This window comes from Balaenoptera acutorostrata, chromosome 13, assembly GCF_949987535.1.
Source record: "Balaenoptera acutorostrata chromosome 13, mBalAcu1.1, whole genome shotgun sequence".
Classification (NCBI taxonomy): Eukaryota; Metazoa; Chordata; class Mammalia; order Artiodactyla; family Balaenopteridae; genus Balaenoptera; species Balaenoptera acutorostrata.
This window is the reverse complement of record NC_080076.1, coordinates 53,355,812-53,376,993: the sequence shown is the minus strand read 5'-3', so window position 1 is coordinate 53,376,993 and position 21,182 is coordinate 53,355,812. Positions and strand designations below refer to the sequence as shown.

Sequence of the window (21,182 nt, the reverse complement as noted above, 5' to 3'; positions counted from 1 at the left end):
CACTAAATGTTTTTGAAGGAGTTTAGTTTTATTAAAAATGGATCCTTCTTTTAGAGCTAGTAATTTTATTTTCTAAAATGTTACTATTTTAAATGATAGATTTATAGCTATAAAATAATATTTCCTCTTAGCTAGAATCAGAATCATTTCCCTGCAGATTGAATGATTAGACATAGTTAGAAATGATCTGGGGCCTTCCTGGTGATCCAGTGGTTAAGAATCCGCCTTCCAATGCAGGGGACGTGGGTTCGATCCCTGGTCGGGGAACTAAGATCCCACATGCCGTGGGGCAACTGAGTTCGCGCACCGCAGCTACTGAGCCCACACACCACAACTAGAGAGCCCACATGCCACAACTAAGACCCAATGCAGCCAAAAATAATAAAAATAAATAAATAATTTTTTAAAAGATCTAGATTTGCTTATAACAAACGTACTTTTTTTTAACTGAGACTTTTTATACAAAATGTATTTCTCCATACCTCTAACCAAACAACTGCATGAAAAACCTTCTTTAATTCGTAAATGACTGTTGAATATTACTTTCTCAAAGATCACGTAAAACATTTCTGAATCTTAAAGAATGGAAACACAGCTGGTTGGTTGTTCAGTAGGTGATAATAATGGTTTACTTCACTGTATAGTTCTCAGTCATTTGATCCTCTTAGCAACCTTTTAATATATATTGTAATTACTCTGTACCTGCCTACCTTAGGTAGCTTGGGGTTACGCATTTTGGAAGCATGGCTAAGTAACTAAATCTCCTGAGTAATCAGAGAATTAAAGGGATGCTTTATTTTGTAGAGGATAGGTCATTGCATTGTGGGACCAGGAACTCGGATTTGCCTGTATGACCGTAACTCTCCTTTCCAAGTATATTTTATGGTAGACAGTCAGGGTACAGTAACAGGAGGTCTGGTCTCCATATTGTTAGAATAGCTTTATTTGTGAGATATCTCAGTCCTAGGGATTCCCACCTGGAAGAAGCAATTAGAAAAGAAATCAATAACTGTACTATATTTGTCTATCACTTAATTTCTTCAGACCTGTGTTTTGATGATAGTTGTCTCTGCACATGACTAATGCTCCTCTTTTACACAGGTTCATTTACAGAATTACACATGTATCAATAGAAATGTTGACTGTTGAATTTTTGTTGAATACTCCCAAAATAGGATAAGTGAAAACCTAGTGCTGCTTCTGAATTAAATACATTTTCTAGAAGTATTAGAAAATTTTTTTATTATTAGCTTCAGCTATCTATTACTTCCAAAATTTCATATATATATACATATGCTACCAGAACAATATTTGTTGTATAGCAGGAGGCCACTCTTAGATGTATTGGCTTTTCATTCAATATCAAATATTCAATCAGTATATAAGAAGTACCCTCGTATTGGTATCTGACATTTTGACTTAGTTGGTTTGCTCGTCTCTTGTTGCCAGTGATATTACATTCTACGTTTTAGCAATTTTGACACAGTCATTTGGACATCTTTTTGTGGCAGACTGATTTGTCACCTTTATTTGATTTGATATTTCAGACCCTTGAGAGGGCTGGGGAAAGATATTTGAACCACGGTATTATCCTATATTTTCAGATTCCAGATTACACAGAGAATCCTGATTCAATTTCTAATGGGTTTTCATAGAATTAAAATATATGCATACTTTATATAGGTGATTGTTTGAAATATAATGATGAAGAGGTAAAATACGGCACAACCTTGGAAAGTAACCAGGTAGTTTACTAGAAGAAAATTTTAGGTGTCTTTCTTTTTTCCTGACTAAAATCAAAATGGTAATTACTTAAATAGAACTTACTGTGTGCCAGTACTGTTCTGTATGCTGTATATTCATTAGTACTTAGTCCTTGCAAATGTCTCATGAAGTAGATACTACTAATGTATCCACATTTTTTGAGGCACAGAGAGTTTAGATTACTTGCACCAGCTCACACAGCTGGTACGTGACAGCTGAGATTCAAACCTAGGCTTCAGAATGTAGGGTTTGTGTACTTCTACTTCACAGTAAACCCAGGCTTAAAAGTAATACCAGGTAAAAGTTTAAGCAACACAAAAATTAGTAAAATAGAAAGTATAAATCCCTCATAATTGGAATAGGAATGATATGAGTGGAGTTACCTATTTACATTATCGAATGTAGATAAAATAATTAAAATAACAGTAAGTGTACTTTTTTTTAATTAATTAATTAATTTATTTTTTAATTTTTTTATTTTTGGCTGTGTTGGGTCTCCGTTTCCATGCAAGGGCCCTCTCCAGTTGGGGCAAGCGGGGGCCACTCTTCATCACGGTGCGCGGGCCTCTCACCACTGCGGCCTCCCCTGTTCCAGGGCACAGGCTCCAGATGCACAGGCTCAGTAGTTGTGGCCCACGGGCCCAGCCGCTCCGCGGCATATGGGATCCTCCCAGACCAGGGCTCGAACCTGTGTCCCCTGCACAGGCAGGCAGACTCTCAACCACTGCGCCACCAGGGAAGCCCAAGTGTACATTTTAATAGCAATTTTGACAATGTTGAGTCAGTGGTGGCATCAGAATTTACTCCTTCATCTGTGTTCCAGCATTGTATAATGAATACCTGGTGCTTAGGAAGATACTTCTGTAGAAAATGAAAACACTGTAGAGCAAATTCTAGTATAATTTGAACTCTGATTAACAAGATATTCAAACCTCACCTTCTAAGTTGTTTGTTTTGATACAACAAATTCATAATATGTAAGTGGTGAGATCATGCTTTGGAGTTCTTAATGACAGAATAGTCTTGTTAGAGTATTTTTCCGTTAAAAAAAAATGACTTATTTCTTGACTTTTAGAGATGCACAGAGACTAGAAGAATTCTTTACCAAAAATCAACAGCTGAGAGAGCAGCAGAAAGTCCTTCATGAAACCATTAAAGTTTTAGAAGATCGGTGAGTCTGGTTCTTGGGTCTTCTTGTGTAAGAGGTGATTTCCCTCTTAATAGAGTATACATTTGTTTTCATTTGTAATCCATTCTGAGACTTAAAATGATCTTTTTTCCAACTCTATGTCAACTTTGGATAAATACTTTATGAAATTAAAACAAACTTACAGGTTTGTTTTTTCAATAATTACAGCAATCACATCAATTTACCCTTTAAATGATGTTTCTTTATCTGGTATTTGTTGTAGGACAAGCTCAAGAGTAGCAGTGTTCTAATACATCTGATGCTTTCATTCCATTTTTACTTCTAAGTAGGTGGAAACTGCTTCACAATTCTATTCCTGTCTTCTTTTTTTTTTAGTTTATTTATTTTATTTGTTTTTTTTTGGCTGTGTTGGGTCTTTGTTGCTGCGTGCAGGCTTTCTCTAGTTGCGGCAAGCAGGGGCTACTGTTAGTTGCGGTGCACGGGCTTCTCGTTGCAGTGGCTTCTCTTGTGGCAGAGCACGGGCTCTAGGCACGCGGGCTAAAGTAGTTGCAGCACGCGGGCTCAGCAGTCATGGCTCGCGGGCTCTAGAGTGCAGGCTCAGTAGTTGTGGCGCACAGGCTTAGCTGCTCTGCGGCATGTGGGATCCTCCCGGACCAGGGCTCGAACCCGCATCCCCTGCATTGGCAGGCGGATTCTTAACCACTGCCCCACCAGGGAAGCCCTATTCCTGTCTTATTTTCTTACTCCTGCCATTCTCTTTTCTTCCTTGCATATTTCCCCACTTTCAGGCATTCTAGGGATTCTTTTTACTGAATATTCCCAAGATAATGCCTATTACTTCACCTCATGTACAGACTTTTTTCTTTCCCACTCCTATGAGGTTAACACTCTACATTAGAAAAGGCTTTCAGATTTTGCTGTTTTCCCTTGTCTGAACTGTAAGTGCTATTTAGGAACTTGAACTATTTATAGCAAACTACGTTTCTTGCTTTATTTATAGTTAATATTTTTCCATTATTATCATTTTTGTATATGTTATGGGAAGGCTGGTGGTTTGAATTCGCCACTGTGTCTTAGTGGTGGAATAATCTGATATTCTGCATGATGCAAACTAAAGTTGAGTACTCTTTCTTCCATGACGGCTATCTCAGTGGATGCACATTTACTGGAATAGGCAGCCTATTGTGGGAAAAGGCTCCATATGCTTTGGAATCATAGATGTGAATTTGAATTCCAACTTCACACTATCTCCTTAATTGAATTGAACAATTAATAGTTGAGTGCTTACTACATTCCAGGTGTTGTTCCAGGGGCTAGGAATACTATCCTTAGTATGTCATGGAGCTGATACTTAATTTTCAAAGATTGGGAGTGGGCCTGCAAATAAGATGATTTCAGATTACAAGAGCTGAAGAAGAAATAAAAATGAATTATGTAATTGAGTGACTACGAGCATTGGGAAATGAAGGGCTATCGATGGATGTCAGGGATGACCTTTCTGAGGAGGTGCCATTAGAACTGAGACCTGAGTGATACAAAAAAGAGCCGTCACTTGAAGAACTGAAGATAAGAAGAGGACAAATGCAAAAAGCCTCTGGTGGAAATAGATTTTGAAATATTTGAGGAGTAGGACATCCACTGTGATTCTAACTTAATGAGTAAGAGGATGAATGATAGATAATATTGGAAAGGTAGGAAGTAACTAAATTCAGTAGGGACATCAGAAAAAAGTTTGGATTTTAATTGCATTGGGAAGCCATTGGAGGGTTTAAGCAGGGGAATGCCAAAGGGATACGAGCAGGTACTGACAACATCTGTTATATCCAAATGTAGATGTCAAGTAGGTAGTTGCATATGTGAGTCTGGAACTAACGGGAGAGGTTAGAGCTAGAGAAACAAATTTGAAGATCATCAGCTGTATATAAACAGCATTTAAAATCTTGGGACTGGATAAGATCTCCTAAGGACATCTTTAAAAGTATAGGAAAAGCATAGAAGAGGGCTCAGGGCTGAATCCTTGGGCCTACTAATTAAGGTTTAATGAAGAATAAGGGCCAGCCAGCAAAAAAGATTGAGAAAGGAATTACCAGAGTAGGAGAAGAGCCAAGAACATATGACATGACACTAACAATACCTTCTTCACAGGGCTATTTTGAACGTTAAATGAGATAGTGCAAGTAAAAATACATAATGGAAGCTTAAAAAGACTTACAATATCCCTCCTGTTTGGTGAATATGGTTCCAACCTCTAGTGCTCTAGTCTGTACTCTACACACAGCCAGACTAGTCCCTCTCTCTAGCTGAGACATCTGGAAACTAGAAAGCCATCTGTCCGTCTCACTCTTCCCTAGTCCAGGATCAAAGAGGAAATCATCAGTTACTCTTCCTTCAGTGTGGTGCGGCATTTCCTTCTGTTTTCTCTGGATATGTATTACAGGATTGAGGAGGAAGGGTGGAGAGCGTATGTTTCTCAGCCTTTAACTCTCCAGTGATTGAAGCACTTCCTTCTCTTACTTTACCATATTTTTTTCTCTCATCTCTACTGCTCCACTACTTTCTACAAGCGATGAGGTTCTTCCTTCCATATAATAATGGTAGTAACGGCAAGAGATTAGGAACTTGCTTTCTGTTCAGTGATTCCCAAGTATAGAAAATTTTAAGTCTGAGTTCTCTAAGAAAGCAAACATCAAGATGACATTAGATATTCAAGAGATTCTGGGGGAAACACACCTGTAAGGTAAATGAAGAAGGAGCTGGAGGAGACTGGGAGAACTGTGAGATGTCCATGCATCTAACCCTTTTGAAAAAGAGAGAAAAAGGAAGGTCTTAGACTGCACTGCAGTTTTAAGAAAGCTTTGGCAAGGCCAATGGGGAGTTCTGGAGCCATAGTATCCCTGCTCTACTCATTCATTGGCTGGCTTCTGACTGTGGGATGCCTGGTGTGTTCACCTGTCTGGCGGGTAAAGGATTTCAGAGCACAACAGCTGGAGCCAGTGATTTTACTTCCCACAATAGGAGATACGTTCTCATGGTTGCCACACTCAAAGACTGATTGTGTTTATTTCCAGCATTCTTTCTGTTTAGTTGATCATTAGCAAGTTGTTTAGGACTCAATGCACTGAAAAAAATTCACAAGGTAAGGTTTTCATTATGTTTTGCACAAATTGGCTTAATACAGTTGGCTCTCCATTTCATCCCCAAGATATAGTGTTCTTCATCTTAGCTCTTGAAGACACTCCTTTCTAATATCTTCAGAACATTTCTTCACTTTATGATTTAAAGTTTTGGCTGTTCTTTTATTCTTTGCATCTTGTGCTTCTCTTCTTAAGTGAATTTTTCTTCTCCAGGCTCATTCTGAGAAGAAATGTTAGTGGATGAGTGCCCCTACCCTTCCCATTGAAGTATTTTCTAAATTACCATCCTTTATTCAGTTAATATATTTAATTGTTAAAATTATCATTTTTATTCTGCAGTTTTTAAAAACTAGATTCTTTTCTTTTTATCGTCTATTTTCACTAATTTCAGGTGGATGTCATACTTCTGTGCTGTTTCTTACCCTAAATGTTCTCTTGCCTCTCATTCTGTTCACCTTTACATTTTTAGGTAGGTGGGCCTATAATTCATTACATGGTATTAATTTGGGGGTGGGACAAGGAGTGTAGCTCATTTCTTTATTCACATGCTTTTTCTTTCCTTTCTTTAAATCTGAAATTTCCTTCTGGGATTATTTTAAGATTTGTCCCTCATTTTATGAAGCTTCATTTAATGAAACCAAGAACGATGTAGATCTAATCATTATTTTTTTAATGTAGGATCTGCTAGTTTTGAGGGCTCACGTTATACCCAGCCATCCAGCACTTAATCTTCACCTTAACTCTGTGAGGTAGATGATAAATCGATTTTACAAATGAGGAAACTACGCTGACAAAGAGTTAAGAAACTTTCCCAAGATCACATAGTTAATGGATAATTAGGTTAAATTTGCCCCTCAAACTTCCCAGTTTCTACTGTTTGATGATGCCTTGTCTGTGTGTTGTCTTAATTTTATAAATGTGTAAATGAATTACAACTTAACTGATTATCTCAAAGTATTTATGCTTGATATAAAGTTACCAAAACAAGTACTCTGAAATATTAAGTCTTCAACATTGCCTATTATCTAGTCTTGTTTTCTTGGAAGGCTGTTTTGCTTGTTTGTTTTTGGTTATTTTTCTTTTAAATTGCTACTAACTAAATCCTACCTTTAAATGTCAAAGTAGGTAACATTTAGTGAAGTTCTGCCTTACTTAAAATTTTACTTTAATTTTGTCATATGTAAGAATGATAATCCTAGAGTAAGCTTTAAATATCTATAAAAATTAATGTTTTGCTGAGACCTTTTAAAAGCAACGTATATTTTGTTAAAATTTCTAAATGGTAATTCTGCAACTTGCTGTTTACCTTTCATAAGATGAAGTGATTCTTATTTCTTATGCTAATATTATGAAAACATCAGGAGATGTTTAGATGAAAGGAATTATTCAGTAAAGATAAATTAGATAATAAGAAGTTCTAATTTAATGTGGCTTGTTTGTGTTTTACTAGTACTGTTATTACATTACTATTTACAGGAACCATTTACAGGTTCCCTCAAGAAACCAAAGTATTTCACTTAATCTAAGGAACAGTCACTGTACTAGATAGAAGGCATTTTAAAAAAAAAATCTGAACAAAGCAGTTAAACCATAGTTGTCTGATAGATTTTAATATCTTTAAAAGCATTTTTGTCAATATTAGGAAACTCATATTTCAACTGTTGTTAAAAGGGAAAATTGGTACTCATAATCAGAGGATTTGTGGTTCTCTATTTTTGAAATACTGACCAAATGTCTCCTTTTGTCTTGCTAACTCTTCTTACTTATGGATTTGAATTTAAGTGTATTCTTCAGGAGACCTTCCCGGACTTCCTAGACTCGACTAAGTTGTGCTGTGTGGTTTCATAGTACCCTGTATTTCCACTTTAACGTTGTGAATCATACTTTATTGTAATTACTTTTTATTGTCTTTCTTTTTTTAGTACACTGTAAACTCTTTTAAAGAAGTGACATTATCTTGGCCACTGTTGTATGTTAGCACTTACAGTACTCCCTGTAGGTGTTTAGTAAAACCCTTTTGAATGAAAATGAATAAGTTTGAGGAAATCTTTTTAGGGTATAGCAAACAGTTGAGCATACTTGTTTATCTGGTAAGTTTTAATTGCAAACTGAAATCTTTTCTTTCTTCATCTCTATGAACAAACTGGAATATAACTCAGAATGCATGATACTTTCAGCCCTTACAAGTAGAATTACTCTTCTTTCCTGTTTACCTGCTTATAGCTACTGAAATTGCATTCTCCTGTGAAATTGAGGCTGCTTTTTCTTTCTCTGACAGCAGCAGTTGAAGATAGGCAAGAAGAAGACAGTGGAATCCTGCTGATAGAATAGGAGCTAGCCTGTTTTCTCACATTCATTTAAATTTAAGCTAGGATCAGTGAACAATCAAGAGTTGACTCTTTTTCACAGGTATTATCGAGAGTGGCAGTTAACTGGAGAAAACTAGATGTAATAAACAAGTTAGGGAATATTGTTTCATTTTATAAGTTTATACTGTGGCATTTTTAAACTTGGAAACTAAGGGTTTCAAGAGGTTGTCTTCCATGATACCTTATGACATTTTAATATATCAGAGTTGATTTCTTGGAAACAATAAGGTGTTCGGTTTTTAATGACAAAGTGGTAGGGTGACATTTGAATACTTAATTAGGATTGATTAATGCCGTTTAACTCCTTCAGTGTTTTTCAGTGACCTTTCAGTGTCAGTGCTCTTTTTGGCCTCTCTAGCTTAGTAGTTCTGTGTATACATTACTTACCACAATCAGGTCAACTATTTGAATGTTTATTGCATGAATCCAAAGCTATTAATTTGAATAGATCTTAAAAGAGAAATATAAAAGTGAAATGTGAGTATTTTAAACCAATAGTTAAAATTGAGTTTCTTCTTATAACAGTTTAACAATGTCTTGGTTTTGGAATAGTTTAGAGAGAACTTTATTCTTATTTCCTTTGGAATTTTAAAGGCATAAATAGACTTTACTACTAGCTTTGGAAATGCTTGAAAGTCTGAAAACATTAAGTGTTATAGCAGAAAGATAACAAGGTGTATGTCCTTAGTACCTTAATTCTCAAAAATATTTTATGTAAAGTTTACTAGAATATATTTCTATTAAATTAAAATGCTATGACGAAAAGGAGTATAATGTACTATTTAGCTGATTTTACGTTTTTCCTTTTATAATTTTTATTCAAGTAATACATGTACAGTATAAAGTTGTATAGTTATCATCAACCAATAGTTTCCTGTTCCACTCTTTCCCACCCATGCCTGTCCCAGTTTTTAGTTCTCCAAAGTTCTAAATGATGTATTTTCACTTTAACACTTGATTTATCAATTTGAGACAATAGTTGTTTACTTCTTGCTATGAGGAGGAATAATTTTTCCCTCCCTCACCTATTTTTGAAGTTATTTTAGTGCTGTTTTATTTTTGGACCTTAATACATACATTTATGCAGATATACATATTTACATGAAGATATTTTAGAGAGAGATGTCTGAACAGTCTCCCTGAACTCACCTCTGTATCACAGGAGGATACTGATGCTTTCACCCTTACCTGCATCACTCTTCCTCTCTTTCTGCCTTCTGCCTTGTGTCAGCTGAACCAATAACCTATAAATATTGGCAAAGTTGATAGTTGCTACGTTCTTTTCTGTTACCAGATTTCAATCCCTTGTATTTTGTTTACAAGTTAATTGTAGAAGTTGGAAAATAATGAACAATGTTTACTTATTGACTATTCACTGCTGAGCCAGGATTCATTTCCTTCTCTATAGATCCATTGTCATGACCCCTGTGCCACTCAAGGAGAGTGTTTCTAATGTCCAGGTCAAATAGATTCTTTTCTACTCTGTCCCAAATCAGTTGCTCAAGTCATCCTATAACTGTATTACGATAAAGACGTACTTGTATAAGTTTGCTTTGTTTTTTTTAGAATTTCTAACTACCTTTTTTCTTAGTGAGATTAGAAATGTTTTCCTCATCATGTCATTAATATTATTTAATGCCTGTTATTCTATTTGATTATAATCTTTTTTGTTGTTCTTTTTCTTGAAGACATACTTCTTGGGCTGAAAAACTTCCTGTACTAATTTGGACCATTTACTTTCTAGGCTATCCTACAACATCAGTTCTGGAATTTCTCTCACTGGATCCCTACATTAATTCCATTATTTCTTTCAACTCATGTTAGTCAACAAATATTTAGGGAGCTCCTGTCTTGTGCCAGGCACTATTTTAGACCTTGAAGATATACTAGTATATATGGTTGGAAAAATGTGGGCCTGTTTTTCCTTTTTTTTTTTTTTTCCTTATAGCTCACCCACAAGTAACTGCTTTAAAATGCACAGGAAGTAAATTTTCAAAGAGTCTTGCATATCTGAGAAAATGTTTTTATTTTACTATTGCATTTAGATGGTATATTGACTGGATATAAAATTCTAGGTTGAAAATAGTTTTCCCTCAAAACTTTGAAGACATTTTCTCATTGTCTGTGAGCATCTAGAGCTATCATTCTAATGTTCATTCCTTTATAGGTAATAGATTTTTTCCCATTCTGGAATGTAAGATCTTTTTATCCTAATTCTGAATTTCATATGGTGTGTGTGTGTGTGTGTGTGTGTGTGTGTGTGTTTCCTTCATTGTGCTGTCCAGTCATCCTGTTAACCTGAAGACTAGTATCTCTTAAGATACTATTTTTGTCTATTATTTCCTCTCTCCATTTTTGTAGGTTCTCTCTTTATGCAGCACTTCTTAGTCAGAAACTGATCCTTTACAATCTTTTGTCTTGTTTCTGTTACTTGTTTTTTTTCCATGTTCTGGGAGATTTCTTCTATTTTACTCTCCAACCCTATTATTGAAGCTGTTTTGGTAATCACATGTTTAGTATCCAAGAACTTTTTATTGTTTGTTGATCATTTATATGTACATGTGTGTATGTGTACCCTTTTCTTGTTTCATGTCAACATCACTTCTCATTTTTCCAGGGATACTAGCTCTTTTATGTTACTGGTTTGCTTCATACACTAGTGATCTTTGGTTGTCTGTATTTAGTAGTGTATTACTGCAATGAATTTTCTGCATTAGTTGGTATGATGTACTCTGCTTTTAATTGTCTATCTGTTTTACCCCGGCCATTCCCAATTCTCCCTCCCCCAGGAGTTTTCCTATGAATAGGAAAGTCAACTGAGGACTCTGTATATGTTATGGGAGCTTTACTTTTCAATAAGAAAATGAGGAGCTATCCTTTGACCTGGGTAGGCTTTTAGACTGGGGCACTCAGCTACAGCCCTATTATTATAATTTCCCATGTGATTTCTTCTTTAACTCATTGCTTATTTAGGAGTGCATTGTTTTTAATATACACATATTTGTGAATTTTCCAGATTTTCCTTCTTTTTTGATTTCTAATTTAATTCCATTGTGGTGAGAGAACATACTTTGTCTGATTTCAGTGCTTTTAAACTTATTGAGACTTGTTTTGTGACCTAGAAAATGGTCTGTCCTAGAGAATGTTCCAAGTGTGCTTGAGAAGAATGTGTGTTCTGCAGTTGTTGGCTGGAGTGTTCTGTAGGTGTCAGGTAGGTTTAGGTGGTAGTGTGTTCAAGTCTGCTATATCTATGCTGATTTTCTGTCTGTCTTGTTCTATCCACTATTGAGAGTGGAAGTCTATAACTGTTATTGATGCATTTATATATTTCTTTCTTCAATTCTGTCAGTTTTTGCTCTGTGTATTTGGGGGCTTTCGTGTTGAATGCATGCTCTGCATATTTGGGGGCTTTTGTGTTAAATGTTAATTGTTATATCTCTAATGAATTGACCCTTTTGTTATAGAATTCACTGTCTCTAGTAACACTTTTACCTTAAAGTCTCTTTTGTTTGATACTAATTAATTAATAACCAGCTCTCTTTCGGTTTTTGTTTGCATGGTATTTCTTTTTCCATCCTTTTGCTTTCAGCTTATTTGTATCTTCAGATCTAAAGTGTGTCTATTGTAGACAGCATATAGTTAGATCTTATTTTTTTTTGTCCTGTCTGACAGTTTCTGCCTTTTGATTGGAGTGTTTAATCAATTCATGATTAATGTTATTGATATGGTTGGATTTATGCTAGTCGTTTGGCTTTCTATATGTTTCAAGTCTTTTTTGTTCCTCTGTTCCTGTTTTTCTGTACCTAACCCCACCTTGCTCTTTGATATGATGGACCTTCTAGGATAATCTTCTAGTTTTTAATCTTCTCTCTTAATTTAATTTAATTTAATTTATTTAAATTGAAATAGCCACATGTGGCTTGTGGCTACCATTTTGGACAAGAGTTCTAGACTTCTCCCATAGTTAGCCTACGATTCAGCATTCTCAGGTCAGTTTCTATTTGTCCACCAGCTCCTTGCTTTTAATTCGTTTGTTTTTCTTTCCCATTCTCCCAGTTCTCATAGTCTTGTGTCTTTAAAAATATACACAGATCTTTACTGTAGTTTTGTGGGATTTGGGAAGGAAGCAACAGTAGATGCAGATGTTCACTTTGTCATCTTTACTTAGATCTTGATTGGCCTAATTCCTGTTTCTGGAATGTACTCCAATTAAACCATGTTGCCCAATTCTTTATTCCTTCATTCTAGAAATTTTAGTCCTATTAATGCAACCTATGATCTCTAATCTTTATTTTTTACATCCATATCAACACTGTTGATACGAGTTTTACTTTTATATAAAAAATCTCTAGGTTCTTTTTGTTTGTTTGTTTTAGTTGTATAGTTTTCATGTTTTGTCTCCTTATTTTAAAAGTCATGGCATGTACTACCATGCTATGACTTCCATAGACACTCACGTACTTAGTATCTTATTGACTTAGGTCACTGAGTTAAAATGATTATCTTAGATTTTGTATTTTCTAAATTCCTAATGTGGGATATGTGTCATTTTTTTCAACCGTATTTTTTCCTGGTTATATAAATAATGAAATTAGAGAAATTTTGAAAAATATAGCAAAACACTAAAAAGAAAATCTTCTGTATTACTGGTACCTACAAGATAACTGTATTAACATTTTGAAATACACCTTTCTCTCCATCACCCACCCCTCCTGTGTAATATATGTATTTCCCTTTTCCCTTCAGCACTCACAAATAATTAGTAAAAGCTATTTTGTAATCTTTTTTTTTTTTTAACATAGTAGTACACTGTGAATTTCTCCTAACACTGGAGTCTTTTTTTAATGCTGAAAAGAGCATTACTTTTTTTAAACTTTGTATTCTTTGACCTTTAGTATTCATTCAACTAAAACTTAGTTGTTGAACACTCATTATGTGTTATATGCTATGCTAAGCAGATGCAAGCTTGCTTAAGATATAATTCTGTCCATTGGTACTAGACTGGGTTCATATGTTGGCTCTAATAAAAACAAGGGAGCTTCAATAAATAAGTTCCCTTGAATAGAGTTTAAAATTGGCAGATTTTTACAGAATTGCAGTCTGTAGAAAATGATGTAGCATGATTTCAGCCTATTTGGGAATATGTTAAAGGTATAATAACTAGTTAATTTTCTCTGTATTTTCCAAGTAAATTTTTTAGTTCTTCATAAAGTATAAAAATCTTGAAATTCAAATATGAAGAAGTATCTTTTAGTAGTTGAAAAATTTTTTTAATTTCAGTTTTATTGAGTTATAATTGACAAATAAAATTATTTTTTTTAAGAAGTATTTATCATGATGATTTGATAAATGATATATATTGTGAAAGGATTCCCACCATCTGGTTAATTAACATATCCATCACCTCACATATTTTTTTATTTGTTTATTTTTTGATGAGAACATTTAAGTTCTACTCTGAAAATGTTCTGTTTTTGTTTTGTAGATTAAGAGCAGGATTATGTGATCGCTGTGCAGTAACTGAAGAACATATGCGGAAGAAACAACAAGAGTTTGAAAATATTCGACAGCAGAATCTTAAACTTATCACAGAGCTTAGTGAGTTTCCTTTCTTCATTTATTAAGTATGTAAAGCATAGTATGCTATTGTTAAAACCTGTTATTAAATTGGTTACAATCAGATGGATTGTTTCCATATGTTTTTCTTTATTTAGGCAAACGTTCAAATGTTGTTTTTTCCCTTTTTGTAGATTTAATCTCATGCTTATTTTAGTAAGAAATAGGATACAGAAAGGTTGTGCAAATACTGTCCTCGTTGGCCTTAAAGTCTCACCAGCTGTAAGACAAGAAGCAAATTTTCTTTGGTTATATCCATATTTGCTTCTTTGGTTTTATTTCATATTAATTCAACTATTTATATTTAGTAAATTTAAACACAAAGCAGACAATTTACTGTTCTACAAAGGTGTATTTTTTTTGATTTTCACAATTTTTTTGGACAAACTATTACATGTATACCATTTTTAGTTTAGTCTACTTACCATTTTATGTAGGATTTTCTTACATTTATCTTCTTTTCCAAACTAATTTGGTATTTTGACTTTTTTTTTTCTATTAATTATATTGCTGTCCTCTGGTTACTCAAGCAAGAATATATGAATGTATGCTGATTGTTTTAAAAAGAGATAGAAGGAACATAGTGTTATTCTGCTCCCAGAGGTAACTACTGTTAAGAATATAATAAATATCTTTACAGGTCCAGATTTATCTATCTTTCTGTTTGTCTCTTTCTCTCATTTTACCCCCTCCTCTATCTTCTCTTAAATTTTTAATGGGATCATATCATACTTCTTGTTCTGACATATGTTATTTTATTTTAGACTATATATTAGAAGTCTTTACATGTTTATATGTTTGTTTATATATTTAGACCCATAGATTCTGTGGTGTGTATGAATGAATGCATGCATGAGTTTATTTAGGAATATAAGATTATCAATGATTAGAAAACTATTACATTTCAATAGACATAGTTGAGATCCACAGTTATATTACCAGTAGTACTTGAAATAATCTGCAGTAATGTCTACGTGTCTAATAGTCAGATTTCTAGCAACTTTTAACTGTCTGAAAAATAGCCCAAAATTCAACAAGCAAAAACCCTAGGTATTAAGGAATAAGACAGCATTCTTTTTCATGGCTGCATTGTGTAGATGCCATTTATTTACCCATTCTCATATTGATGAACAAGTCAATTTTTTGTTTGAGTGTTTGAGAATTTCAGTTTCCCTACATTCTCTTCAGTTTTGTGCAAAAATGTATTAATTGACAATATCCAGTTCAGTGGGTAAAGAATGATATACCTTTTTAATATTAGCATTCTCTTTATTACTATTCAGGTCAAGTATCTTTTTACTTGATCTTCAGTTTGCATTTCTTCTTGGGTGACTGGTTTGAATATCCTTTGTCTAATTTTCAGATAGATAAAATACTTCGTGAGTTCATGTTGAAAATTCAAATTCAAGACTATAGAGCTTTTGCTAACCTCTTCTAATAACATCTGTATCCCCTTTCTTCCACACCGAGAATCATGGTTCTCAAGGACACAGGGATGATAGAATTAAAATATCCCCTAAGTACTCATTTTTTAATCTCATAGCACAATAGTCTTAGAATAATACCACTAATAATACCCCCAATGTGATTACTGAAAAGTTGAGGAAAACTAATTTTACATTAAAATGAGCAACAGGAAAATCATTGAGGTCAAATCCCAAAGTTATTTTATGAATAAAAATACTAAGGGCTTCATGTTTATGAATTCTTGGTGTTTCTATATTGTTGCTACCTTTTTCCCCCCGTCCTGCCTCTCTTTTTTGTTCTTACTTTTTCCAGTTATTGCATTTTGAGGATATTTATCTTCTTATTTCATTTTTATTTTATCCTTTACTTTTTTTTTAAACTCTTTATTTCTATTTTTTTTGATCAACCTTGAAATTTTACCATGCTTTCCTAAAATATAAAGATAGTATCTTACCCTCTTCTGAATAATACAAGGACTTTAAAACACTTTCACTCTGATCATCTCCTTCTCCATTTACATACTGTTTATGGCCTGTATTTTTTTTTTTAAGCCCTGCAAGTTAGAAACGTCTTTAAAAATTACCTTATTCAGACAGTTTTTAAAAAACTTACCTACATGTGCAGCAGTTTCTTTGCTTATTATTGCTTTTTACATCTCACTTTTCTTCTGGTATTATTATTTGGCCACGCCACACTGTATGGCATGTGGAGTCTTAGTTCCCCAACCAGGGATCAAGCCTGCGCCCCCTGCAGTGGAAGTGCAGAGTCATAACCACTGGACCACCAGGGAAGTCCTGAGATTCATTCTTTAAAAGTTCCTTTAGAGGATATTTGTTGGTTCTAAACCCTCAGTTTTTATCCTCAATGTTTTTATTTTACCGTTATTTTTATAAGGCTATTTTACAGGATAACAATTATTTTTCTCTGGCTACTATTAAGATTTTTTCCTTAGTTTTTGGTATTCTGTAGTTTTAGTGCAATTTCAAGTAGGTTTTTAAGAAAAAAGTCTGTTTAGTATACATTACAAAATCTGTTGAATCACTTCTTTAATCATATCTGTAAAACTGTCGGCTACTAGCTCTTCAAATATTGTGTCTTCTCCATTCTCCTTATTTGGGGGTTATGATGAGGCCTTGTCATTCGATCCTTTGGTCTCTTCACATCTCTTTCCTATTTTTCGTCCCCTCATTTCACTCTGCTGTGTTCTGGGTAATTTCTTCAGCTTTCTTGCTTATTATACTAAGTTCTTCAGCTCTGTTACACTGAGTTATTTTATTTCAGTAACCAAATTTTTCATTTTTAAAAATTCTGTTTGGTTCTTTTTCAAATCTGTGTAGTCCTTTTTTTTTTTAATGAAATTTCTTAAAAATATAGAAAAGTAAGGAGAATAGTAAGGAACCCTCATACACCTATCACATAGATTTAACAGTTGTTCATATTTTGCTGTATTTTCGTCATTTCTTTTCGAACTGAAATATTTTAATGTAAATTACATACATCAGGACATTTTTCCCCTAAATACTTGGATAATTTATACCTAACCACAATACCATTACCTTGCCTACCAAAGATTACCCATAATTTGCTCTGATATTCTTTAAGAACCGGTCCATATTCATATTTCTACAGCTGTCCCTCTTACGGTAGTTTGCAACAGTTTTGTTGACACCTGCCAATCACAGACCACACATTGCATTTGTCTTTTAATCTGGAATAAGCTCCCTTCCTATTTTTTTCTTTTATGACATTGACTTATTGAAGAAGTAGGACTGTTTTCCTAAAATTATGCCACCTTCTGGATTTTTCTCATCATTTTCTTTATCTTGTTTCTTTATTTCCTATAAAATAGAAATTGTATCTGAAGGCTTGATTAGGTCCAGATTAAACATTTTTGACAGCAGTACTTAATAGGTAAAATTGTCTACTTTATATTGTATCATATTAGGATATAGATATTGTCAGGTTATTCCACTCTTTGGGATTGGTGGCCAGATTTCTCCATTATAGAGTTATATTTTCCCCTGAGTACCACCAAGTAGTCTAAATTGGGAGGATGGATGTGTGATACTTTGAAATCTTGCAAAAATACAATTCTCCCTCAATCTTTCTTTAATGGTTTTAATATCCATTTGTGGTTCTGGCCTGAATCAATTATTTAATTCCAGACTACAAAATGATAATTTTCCATTTCTGTTATTCTTAATCAGCTGGCATTCTTCTATAAACAAGAATTCTCCCTCATCAGTTTGGGGCTATTGGTTACCTTGGGATGTAGTTCCTACTAGAAAGGCATGATACATCATAATATTTTCCCTTTAATTGCCAGTTTTCAGAGTAATATCTTGTATAATAGTTACCTACAATGGTGACAAATAAGGTTTTTTTTTTAACATCTTTATTGGAGTATAATTGCTTTACAATGGTGTGTTAGTTTCTGCTTTATAACAAAGTGAATCAGCTATACATATACATATATCACCATATCTCCTCCCTCTTGCTTCTCCCTCCCACCTTCCCTATTCCACACTTCTAGGCCGTCACAAAGCACCGAGCTGATCTCCCTGTGCTATGCAGCTGCTTCCCACTACCTATCTGTTTTACATTTGGTAGTATATATAAGTCCATGCCACTCTCTCCCTTCGTCCCAGCTTACCCTTCCCCCTCCCCGTGTCCTCAAGTCCATTCTCTACATCTGCATCTTTATTCCTGTCCTGCCCCTAGGTTCTTCAGAACCATTTTTTTTTTATTCCATATATATGTTAGCATATGATATTTATTTTTCTCTTTCTGACTTACTTCACTCTGTATGACAGTCTCTAGGACAAATGACGTTTTGTGTGTTGTATATGTTACGTTTCATTTTGCTTTTGACATGAATGGAGCTTTCTCTTTTTTGAGCATAATAGACGTGGAATTTTATATATTCAGTGTGTGTCATTCAGTTATGTTCATTATTTTTATTGATGCTCAGATTATCTCAATCTTGTCTGTCTACTCATTTTTGGTAATCACTTTTATCATGTTAGTTTTGAGCCTTCCATCTTTTAAATCTTAAAACATTTCATTATCAAATAATTCTGTTATCTGAAATACTTGGGAATCTGTATATGAGTTATTTTCTACTGACTCTAGTGGTAAGTGAATTCAGATGACTTTGGCTCATTCCAGGAGTTCAGGCTTAAACTGGAAATCTCAAGTTCAGTCCCCCCACCAGTGCTGATACCAGTATCTGCTTGCTTACATTGCTTGGGTTTTAGCTCACAATTTGTTTTGTTTTTGTTGTTGATTGTGGTGGTGGAGTTGGGAGGCTCTTGGATTTCTCTTCCTGTGTCCAGGTCAGTTGTCCTCTCGAATCCTTTCCTGATTTTTTCAACGGCTCAATGTAACCTTTTTCTCCTTGGAATTTCATTTTTTCTCCTTGGAATTTCATTTAGTATTTTATCTGTACCTCTCTAATGCCCTTGTCACTTTCAGTTGTAAAAAATATGTTTATATAATATCTTGTCTCTCATTAGACTACACTTTCCTCTAGGTCACTGTCATATCTTCAGGTTTTTGTTTTGTTCTGTTTTTTTCCAGATCCTCCACAGGAGGTAGTTTAGTAACCCTCACATATTGTATTGATACATAGTCAACAAATTTTTATTTACTCAGTGTAAGAAAATATGTTTGGATTTGTAAACCACTAAATTATTAACAGATTTTTGGAGTATGATTAACTTTCTTTCTGAGAGGTTAATTGTAGTTGCTCTGACTTGATTTCTTTGATATATCCCTCCTAGTAAAACACATGCTTAACCAGTGACATAATATCAAGGATTGATAATTTTGTGCTGGCAGCGGTAGAAATTATAGCCCAAAACTAAGTTTCTGCTTTATAAATAAGGATGGATAGGAAAATTTAGTCAAGGTAGATTCAAACAAGGAGATACTACTTCAATAGTATATTTAAGTTACTGATAACATAACTATTAATGAAACATAGAGTATGACTAAGGAAGAAAATTTACTTAAGTGTGCTTACATTATAAAAATTACACTGATATTCAGTGTTACATTTTATGATCAGATTTATTTCAATAAATGGTATTTGAAATTAGTAGGACTGAGTAACCAGATGGAATGCTTTCTTGCTCAGTATGAATAATTAAACTATACTCCCCAGTACATGAGGTACTCTTTCTTTTTTGCCCACAAGCATTACATAGAATTACCAGTTAATCATTTACATGGAACTTGCACAATATGAGATGTAATAATCACTACCTAGTAACAAATTAGTTTTGAACAGTAGCATTAACCCTGACTAACATTATGACTTAGAATTTGAAATCCTAATTCTCCATGATTGTTGCAACTGTTGAAAGAACCTGACATACATCTTATTATAGCTATAATTTGTGCTTTCTTTTCACATTATATTTAAGTGAATGAAAAGAATACTCTACAGGAAGAAAATAAAAAGCTTTTTGAACAGCTGCAGCAGAAAATTGAGTAAGTATTTTTTCTTAATTGTGGCAGAAAATTGAATATTTTCCCCTAGCTTCTCTTTCTTCATTTTACTTAGCTTTGCAAACTGTAAAGATATATTAAGAGTTAAAGGTTTCATTTTTAAAAATTATAAAGTATTCTGCAAATGAAAATATAAAGAAAATCACTATATTTTTGTTCTGGGAGTATATATGAAGAGTGTGTATGCATCTCTTAGCTTAGTGTGTGAATATATAAAAATCAAAACATTTTAATTTAAAGCATTTTAATTTTTATAACTTTATTATAAATAACAAATCATTCAAATAAATTATTTGAAATACTTATATTTTAAATATTTGAGTTTTGTTACCACCTTTCTAGCCCTGTCCCAGAAACTTTATAAAAGCAATCTGAATAATTATTTCCTCTTATACACTTCTCAGGCCTGGAGAACTTCCTCCTTTTTTATTTCTCATAATAAAAATAATAACTTTTATCTTGTGTTCCAGTTACTCTTCTTTGTGTTTTATGTTTATTATTTCTAATCCTCACTGTGACTCTTCAAGGTGGTTTTATTATCTTTACTTTATAGATGAGGAATCCACATCTTAAAAAAGTCAAGTAACTTGCCATGGTCTCACAACTAGTAGATAATGAGACATCACTCTGAACCCCATCTTCTGACTTAAAAGCCTCTGTTCTTTCCATTATTTGACAGCGTCTCAAAAAAAGAATCTGTTTTTCTGGGTCTAGTCTGATGCCAAGAAGAGTTGTGGCCAGTTCTTAGTTCCCATTTATGTAAAGCTTATATAATATTTTTTAAAAGTTAGGATTCAGGATAGTGTTAATGGTTTATAGGGTTTTAAAGACTGTTGCATCTGAGTGGACATCTACAAAAACTTTGCTAAACTATGTAGACGTAACATTATTTTGGCTTACGAGTAGTTACTGTCTTATGCATAAACACATATCACAAGTGGAATTAACATCTTTATCATATCAGTATATTTTTAAGTAGTGGATGTCCAGTAGGATTTTGATACTTCTCCCATGTTATCATGAATATTGGTCCAATATTCAGCCCACTGAATATTGGTAGCCAAAGAGAATTTTGAGGGGGGATAATAGATGAGGAAAGAAGGCTATCAGGCCAGACGGAGGTTATCAAACGTGTGTATGAAAATGTCAACCCTTTCTCATTTTACTCAT

The 21,182-nt window shown here is 33.9% G+C and overlaps 1 protein-coding gene and 1 long non-coding RNA gene across 6 annotated transcripts in view; one reads left to right on the top strand and one right to left on the bottom strand.

Moving 5' to 3' along the window:
- LOC103008829 (uncharacterized) overlaps positions 1 to 21,182 on the bottom strand; it is a 163,377-nt gene that overhangs the window by 2,562 nt on the left and 139,633 nt on the right. The window lies entirely within an intron of this gene.
- The window catches only part of RBBP8 (RB binding protein 8, endonuclease), an 82,214-nt gene that overhangs the window by 17,301 nt on the left and 43,731 nt on the right, over positions 1 to 21,182 (top strand). For both annotated transcript variants that reach the window (XM_057526398.1, XM_007197628.3), the window contains exons 4-6: positions 2,840 to 2,935; positions 13,903 to 14,015; positions 19,928 to 19,994. In XM_057526398.1, coding sequence (XP_057382381.1) covers positions 2,840 to 2,935; positions 13,903 to 14,015; positions 19,928 to 19,994 — 276 coding nt within the window. The remainder of the gene's footprint in view (positions 1 to 2,839; positions 2,936 to 13,902; positions 14,016 to 19,927; positions 19,995 to 21,182) is intronic.